The sequence below is a fragment of the Chaetura pelagica genome, unplaced genomic scaffold, assembly GCF_000747805.2.
Source record: "Chaetura pelagica isolate M959 unplaced genomic scaffold, ChaPel_1.0 scaffold356, whole genome shotgun sequence".
NCBI lineage: Eukaryota > Metazoa > Chordata > Aves > Apodiformes > Apodidae > Chaetura > Chaetura pelagica.
Window position 1 is genome coordinate 9,008,952 of NW_009953964.1, and position 8,716 is coordinate 9,017,667.

The following is an 8,716-nucleotide window of genomic DNA, read 5'->3' on the forward strand; positions in this document are numbered from 1 at the left end:
TCTTTCCCAGGAATGAAATTAATTTAGTGAACAGAACACTGTAATAATTCAGGAAAACTCTTCACTTTTACACTCTCTGATAATTGACACTGTAACTATATTTTTGAGGACCTTTATGCATGATCATTCTTTCCTCTCCACAAGCAACATGAAGACAAGCAACTGCACTTGGTAAGGACTTGGAGCTATGTAAATAAAGTATACAAATCAAAGAACAGGTTGAACTAAGCTAGAAACTGCTCCCCTGACACTTATCCGACACACCTCTAGTGTCATTCTGCTGCCTTTAAGCTGCCATTTCTGATGAGACACCTGTCAATCATGATTGTGTAACTGCTTCTTGAGAAGCAATTCAATGGAGCTTTGACTTTGCAGCTGCATCTCTACATTGCATGTGTAGTTCAGGGCAAAATGTCCAAGATGCCACTGCCACATGTAATGCAGCAGCTTCACAGAAGCAAGGGGGCTGTTTATGGGGGAAAAAGGCAGATACAGGTATTATCCTGGCGGTTGGTGGCACAGAGGAGATTAAAACAGTTCATTCTTCACCTCTTTCAACTAGGACATCCAAAATATTGCAGCCCCTCAAATCTCTACTCATCCATCTGCAACAAACCTGCAGAACTCGTTGTAGTGCAGAAGTGAAGCCAGCAGTATCTTGGCAGGGCTTCTCAAAGAACTCTGCGTTTACCACCAGAGCCTCTTTTCACACCAATCACCTCAAAAAACGTAAAGAAACCAATCACGGTGCACAAACCTACACAAACTTTGCACCTTGACGTAAGTTGTCAGCAAACTATGGATGCAAAAAAGAAGTGACTGTTGAGGGCAGCAGCTAGTGAGTGTCTACAGAAGGCTTTATTCCTCTGAAGTAGGTGAAGTTTGCTACAGTCTTGGAAATGGTACCAAGCTGGTGAGGGCTGCTATAACCCAGGCTGGCAATTTTTTCCTTCCTGACAAACACTGCTCTTACCCAACACTCCAAAACCAACTAGGCTGCATTTACTGGTGGCTGACTGTAGAATTTTCCCCAGCAGGTAGTTTAAAATGGTAATAGATGCTTCAGTTTCCCATTCTTGGATATGATACAATAAATATAGTTTGTTCAGAGCCTTTGTTATGAGCACCTATTACAACAGCTGGCCCCACCCTGTTGTTACCACTGTGCCTGCTTGTTTTCCAGCTACTAATGTAAATGTAATGTCAAATCGTCTTAAGAATCATGAAGAGCTGTCCAGAATCACTTGTTCAACTGACATTTCTGTAATAATAAGGAAAGGAAAGAGTTGTGGGAAATTAAATGGTGCTCCTGTTGCCAAGTTGTTAAAATTATATGGCAATATGCTTCCAGTAGTTGTAAGAAATTAATTTGTGGTGTGCTTACAAGCCTTACATCTACTAAATCTCAACAGGATAGAAAATGCTATTTAATTGATACAACTTGCAAATGCTAAGGAGAAAAAAAAATAGCACCAAAGAGTGAAAGAAGAAACTAGATTCTTGTCTGCACTCTTGATTCCTGCAGGCTGGATCTCTACAGCTGAGGAAGCCATGCAGGAGATCCTTGGGGAAGTACTTAAGTGTGTACGTGTCAGCACCTGCACGTCTCCCTTCTGCTTTCTGGAAACAACAGCTAGAGCAAAGTGAGTGTCACCATTTTTCACCTCCTTTATTATGTTGTTCAGGAAGAAGTGCCTGAGACACCTGATCTGTTGACAAACTGATTTTTTAATTATGCCACTATGCGATTACCATCATTGCTTTCTCACAACAACGTCAAATACAATATAAAACTTTGGATTTTCTACAGTGAGTGAAATCAGCAAAATCACAAGAAAGAGTTCTGGCAGGGCTGTTCCTGCTCCCTCTGGCAGTCAGAACCAGGGTAAGGCGCTTTGGCAATCAGCACCAAGTTTAAGAGAGAAGCTTTGTATCAACAACTGACTCTCTGCACATTAAAGTACGCAGAAGTTTTCTGCAGATGCGTGGAAAACTGAGACTCCCTGGTTGTTCTCCAAGCTGCTTTGAAACTGCAATTGGTTTAATCCAGCGGCAGATCCTGGCACTATTCTTTCCCAAGTACAGTACATTTGGATAGCGACATAAAAGCACATGACACAGAACAGATTTGCTCAAGCTCACCATGGTTCTGATGGGCTACACGCACCAAGAGGCAATTCCAAAAGAGCACACAACTCAAGTGATCAGGACAACAACACTGACTCAAGGGAATTCCATCTCCATTTTGTGAAGGGAGAAAGTTCACAAAGGAAAAGATTTTATTGCAAGTTGTACTGCTCAGCTTGGCCATTGCTAGTTCAGATCAGAAATATCAGAAGCTGCCGAGGATAAATAATTCCTGTTGTGTTATATATCTGAAGTATAGAAAGCTTGTTTTAAAAAGGAAAGCCACCATACAATACTCCAAATGGCTTTCTCTCACAGACTTGAAATCATGTTAGATCAACTATGACTGGAAACACAGGTTTCAGTAGTAGTTCTGGCACCCTGTAGTTTGGAAAACTCCAGTGCATACAGGACTGAGGCAGTTTGTGTGCAGACCCTTCCCCGCAGTATCCCAGGGTCACCTCCACTTCCTTCTCACCAGGGTGTCCCTGGACTCAGCAGGTTCCGTCCTCCGAGGGCACAAACTGGCAGCTGTCGTGAGAGACAGTGTCAATGCTCTGCACCTCTGACTGCGGGTGAATGGACACCTGGACAGCTATCTCTTGACCTTGCTCATTCATGGAACCATCGTCCGAATCCCCGGCTGGGGAATCGCTGCGCTTGATCTCGGGGTTGCTGGGGTATATGGCAGCTTGTGTCCCGCAGCCTGGGGGCTGTTTGGCCTCCTCACCAATTTCATCGGGATCGTCAACTCGCACTGCCTCAAAGATCTCCTCCATGAATGCCCTGCAGTTAAGGATCAGTGGTGGAAGGGGAATGCTCCTGGCAAGCTCTTCAATGTACCGAGCAAACTCCATGGTCTTAAACTGAGTGACTTTGGCCAACTCCAGCGTTTTGGCAGACGTGATGATAGGGATACGCTTGGCTATCTCAAAAGCCTTCTGAAGCTTCTCAGCCCCTTCCGTCCTGAAGAACTCATTGATCGCCTTCTCTGTTTTGCGGAGGTGACTGCTCATCATGCACAGACGGGTTATGTTTAAAATGAGGGTGATAGCAAAGGCAATGAGGCACACAATCATGTAGTAGATACTCATGTCTCCTGAGGTGAAGATAACCCTCAGGGTGACTGTGTAATAGGAGGTGTCATTATGGTTAACAGCTGCACATGTGTATCGCCCCCGGTCAGCAAAGCTGACCTTTGTGATGTTAAGGGAATTACCAGCAATCCTCCACCGTCCACCTGGAGATTGAAAAGAAACAAACTGAGCTCATGGAACAAAAGTCACTTGGTAAACTAGACACGTGCTGTTTGCCCCATCCACAGGAAACAAGGTTGGAGGCAAGCAGTCCATTTCTAGCAAATACAAACAGCACAGCAAGGATTGAAATTCCATTTTCATGCTTGTGATCCAGAAAGCCAAACCCAGTTACCAATCCCAATGCTTAATGGCAAATTATTCTGCACGCTTGCTATGCTATGTATTCTGCTTTCTCTCATCTGTACTTTTCTGTGTGCTCTTGGTCTGCTAGTTCTTTCTGATAGGGAACCTAATTCTTAACTAGTGCTTCTCACCCGCTGTGCAATACCACTGTCCTCTATAAAGTCTAATTTTCCATACACTTGGAGTCAAAAGTCAAGTGACCCATGAAAAATATCAGAGCCTGTAAATGGCTCTGCTGGCAAAGGAGCCCAGGATTTTCTCCAGACACAGTTTTCTGCTGAGCATGCAGTGCTGATCCACAAAACCCATATAAAAAGAAATCAATAAAAGAAGCCAGCTTTATACAGCATTTCCTACACATCCATAACTTAGGGGGAAAACTGTTCATAACTCATTCTTCTAATTACTCTACTTTGAACTAATCGCCAGATGGCATTTTTACCACAAAGAGGTTGCTTAATACTTAAGGCAGAGAGATGCCCCCCAAGAAGATCCCATCAATTAGTTCAATGACCTTCATTAATACTAATAGAGACAAAAACACATGCACCTCTAAAAGACATTAGTTTTTGAAAATTAAAAACTACAGAGACAGAGCCAACAGCTAAAAAAATCTATTGTTCTACTGTACAAAATGGTTAAATAGCGTGAATTTCATTGTTGGCCATTACGAACTGTGTTAAGTCTCCATGGTCTCACTGGGGCATAAACCATAAAATAAATGTACTCAGTTAGCCTGAGTGCTTTAAAAAAAATCCTGTAACAAAATTAAGGCACCGATTGCCATCTGGAAAAGGTCACAAGTTGTGGAGAATTGTGTTTAATTCTTATGTTTGGAAAAATAAAATAAACCAGAACAATAATAAATAAAACCATCAGTTAGTATCTTGCAGGATGCTGATTAATGTCTTCTGTAGTGAATACCATGATGCCTCTTGAACAAACTGATTCTGTGGGTATAATTCAAATGCCACATGCCAGAGGGCACAGGGCTTTCTCTTGCTCTCTCCTTATCTTTCAACTGTAAAAACAGGAGGATAGGAAGAGAAAATAATAATAAAGTCCCAGAGGTTTTCAGACAGTGCATAAAAGGGGAAGGCTGAAGGACAGAAAACAGCACAAAAGCTCACCTTCATCCTTCTGCTCAAGCAGGTGTCCTCTGGAGTTATACCAAAGAATATATTCATACTGGCTGATGTTCAGTTTACATTCAATTAAAATACTGGTCCCTTCTTTGGCTATGATATCATGATGTGCTGGAGAACCTACTAAAGCTTGAGACACCTGAAGAAGTGATGCATTGAAAGTCCCAAAGGCAACTGTCCTATTAAAGGCTACATTTTCCAGTGTAAATCCAACTGAAAGATCAGCACTAACAGTCAAAATTAACAGGCAATAGGTGAGCTTCATGGAAAGCTAGAGAAGATTCTTTTTTCATTTAATTTGGGGATATGAGGTCATATGACAATAAGCTGTCTGTATTGCTCTGAGACAGGAAAGGAGGCTCTTGATTTGTTCAGTGATAGAAAATGTCTTTGATCCAAATGTGCTTTCAAGAGCATCAATATTAGAAGTGGAGACAGGAAATCCAGCTGAAAAAAAAAAAAGATAATTTAGTTTATTAATGACAGCAAGCTTATGGCATATTCAAATTTCATTTCAGTTAACAGATTTTGATTAGCATAATATAAACAGTCAGTTGAGAGGTTCCAAATCAGAGCTTTGCTCAGAATATAGTAATGAAAGGAGGGTAAGAAGGCATTAGTACAACTTTCAGTCCTCTAGATATTCATCTTGCCATCAAAATAAATAATCTCAGCAACAATAATCCTTAAGGGAAAAAAGGTTTTTTAAAAAAGAACAAAGTGTTTGGTCTATTCCAAATGCACAGCTCTCTTTAGGGTCAGAAAGTGGATTCTGCATTTGTTAACAGAGAAAAAATGCTTTCTTAATAGAGGAAGAAAAGCAAGAAAGAGGATATAATTTCTGCTTCCCTCCAGTATCAAAGTGCTTTTAAGGCCTAGGTTTTTTCTAAAGTCAGTCTTTCCTTTACCATCTAGACAAAAACCAAAGCACACACACACCTGATCTGAAGCACTTACACATCTACTGCCCTGACTTTAGAGGCACAGTTGAGGTCAGATATCTAACTACTCCATCATATCCTTACGGACTCGTGTTGGGAAAGCTGTCCTGGCACTTTTCTACAGCCACAGAGGGGAAGTCCCTGTCTGAGTATCAGGATGCCGATGTCTAAACATACTTCTTCCTTTCCTGCAGTGTCTCTTGCTGATGCTGCTCTATTTTCTAGCTCTGCCTCCTTTTTTTTTTCTTGTTTGTTTTACTAAAAGCTCCTGTTGAAAACCTTTTACTTTGTGCTGTTACATTGCAGCGGTTTTACCATCGTTAGCATCTTCTCTTCCCAAATGCTGCCCCGTATTTCAGAGCAATTTGAAAATTTGTTTTGCCTAAGGACAGAATTCACATTCTTCAAATTCATGTGCATAAGAGACATTTTAAGACATTAGGAACACTGCCTTGAATTTTATGTTCTTTGCACGCAAGAATTTTCCTTTTTTAAAAGCCAGAATAAAACCAGCTTGTAAGAACCTGAGACGACACTGATAAGAGAAAATCCGTAAGTGATTTTCCTGGAAGACTGATCCAAGAAAATTTTTAATCCAATATGCATTGCCTGAAGTTATGATTCCATCTAGATTGCTTCAGAGCCCTAAAAAACCCACAATATAAAAGGTACAGAAGCCACAAGCTAAAATGTTGTCTTAAAAAATATCTATCTCACCTCACCCCACTGACTGTGTGACTTCAAATTTATCATCTTTACTTCCACCAATAACAAATGCTGATTGAGTTGAATTTCCTACACACCACAATACAAAAGAACACATTTTCTTAATAAATAATGCAGACACTTCTTGTCTTTCCAGAATCACTAGTTAACGCTGTCTAAAGCAGACAGAAATCCTATCAGTTATGAAAAATAATTGCATATAAATAAATCCAGGTCATGTGTAGCAATGTTCTTTTCAGTTGATAAAAATAAGCATATTCAAGAATGGGTAAGTTTGCTGATAATACACTACCCAAACTAGGATTTTTTTTCAGTTAAAGTTTATTTGTCAAAAGTCAGACCAGATTCCACACTTGACATGTGATGAGAAATGTGTATGTGCCCCATTTCTGCTGCAGCTATTGCCAAAACCAGTTTAGCAAAGAAGGGAAAGACAACAGCTGTGTCCAGCTCTTCTTCAAGCCTGATGAATCCTGCAAGAGAAACTGGACAATGGGCCCTCCACTTGTACTTCCCTGCAAACAGCAACTCCTCCACCTGTCGTCTTTTTTTTTGTTATTGGCCCCACTCTGTTTTCTGTCATGGCTCTTGTCCCTTCATTTAAGATGAGACCAGCACCAACACCTCAGTTATACTGCTGCTCTGAAGAAGCTACTTTCCCACAACTGAACAGATCTAAAATTTCCAAGGCCTTTTTTGTTCCTGTTTTCCACCCATTACACTTTAAGGAAAGTGTTACTGAATCCTGCTGCCTCTGGAGAAGAGCATCCCTGCTACACCAGCTGCATAGGTCTGAAAAAAACCCTAATACTAAGGCTGCTGCTGATCAACAACTATTCTTCCACTGCCAGGAGTGGTTTCAGCCTTTCTTTTGCAGACCCCTAGGATTTTCCAAGGGTTTAAGAGCCCTCAGAAGGCTTGAAGCAGCTACAGCTGAGGAGAGCTCTGCCATGAAGACAAACCCTCCTCTTTGGTATTGGATCAGTTGCATAGAACTGGATCAAATGCACAGAATTACTTCCAGTATTTCAAAACAATAACCATCCAACTAATAATGTTTTAGATTTATCAGAGATTAATTCCAGTACCTCCTGTACTTTGCCTGTGTTATTGTCATTTTAAATGATTAAATTTAAATTGTTAGGTTTCCAAGTGTCTGTAACACTCCTCCTAAAATGACATTAGGAACCTCAGTCAATTATTTAACACAAGAAATACCCAGCAACACTTCCCCTCATAAGAATAAGATAATTATCTTCAGTAATTGCATATGCTTTCCACTCTATCTGCACTGAGCTTGCATAATGTATAAAACATTGGCAACGGGTCATTGAATTTTACTATTAAAGCCTTCAAGGTCTGATTTATTAGAAATTGTTTGTCACATTTTGCTTTTGGAAAAGCCATTATTGCTAAGCAGACAATGATCTCTCACTGTCGAGTGCTGGGAAAAATAAAATGATTCTTCAACCATTACACTTATGCAAAACAGCTGCTAGGGCTGATAAAGGCTCCAGAAAGGACAAAGCATGAGCTGTGCCAACAGCACAATTGTTCAAGAAAGCATTAAGCCCAAGCAAGATGAAATGTGCAGAATAGAAAATGGCTATTTTATAACTGAACCTGAAGTAGAGCTCAACATATTTAATCTTTATGAAAACCTAAGTTGTAACAAGCAGCAGTGGAAGGATAAAAATCTACGATGCATCCATTTGCATGAGTCATCTTTGGCTCTTATCCTTTAAAAGTGTGTCTGAGTTTAACTGATAGAACTAAAAGTTGTCCCACTGAAGTCAATGGGGGTCCTGATAGTACTTAAAATTATCCACATTTATAAGGCACTGCAAAATTGGGGCCCAAGAGGCTGCGAGTTCTATGGCTTTACGTTCACTGCTCCTAATATCATTTTACACCTAGAGAAAAGCAAAGTAATAAACTGAGACACACCTGGCAGAGCTCAACCTGCTCTGACTGCCACTGCTGGCACAGGAAACCTGCTGTTTGGCATTTAGAATAAGGTACCTGGCAATAACGTGCACTAAATAGATCTAAACGGGCCACTTTAGCTCTGAGCAGGCCCTCCTGCTCACAGTGTGGGGTCCTGCAGAAATAAGGCTGCTGTGACCATCCCTGCAGGCCCCTCTGGCCCTCTCTGAAACCCAGGGACTGCACATGGCAGAGCCCTGATGACATTAACTCCTGGGAAACGTGTGAAAAGAGTGGCCTTGACGCCAGCGCGGGAGCAGCGGCACCAACGGCCGCGAAACCCAGGCCAGGAGCAAACCCGCCCGAGGGCCGGGCCCGGCTCCCGGGCCCGCTGCTCTGCCGCGCCCCC

General features: G+C 41.5%; 1 protein-coding gene across 1 annotated transcript; it reads right to left on the reverse strand.

Annotated features, from left to right (window-relative positions):
• Positions 1–2,621: 2,621 nt before the first annotated feature.
• Positions 2,622–5,165, reverse strand: MFAP3 (microfibrillar-associated protein 3). Its single transcript, XM_010002013.1, has 2 exons — positions 4,700–5,165; positions 2,622–3,367 (listed from the first exon to the last, which is right to left on the reverse strand). The coding sequence occupies exons 1-2, from the start codon at positions 4,977–4,979 to the stop codon at positions 2,622–2,624; spliced, it is 1,026 nt and encodes a 341-aa protein (XP_010000315.1). The 5' UTR covers positions 4,980–5,165.
• Between the last annotated feature and the right edge of the window lie 3,551 nt (positions 5,166–8,716).

Excerpts from the sequence above, each read along its gene's own strand:
- MFAP3 (XM_010002013.1), bottom strand. The coding sequence starts at position 4,979 with ATGAAGCTCACCTATTGCCTGTTAATTTTGACTGTTAGTGCTGATCTT. Across the intron at positions 3,368-4,699 it reads GCTTGAGCAGAAGGATGAAG|GTGGACGGTGGAGGATTGCT; the intron begins GTGAGCTTTTGT and ends TTCAATCTCCAG.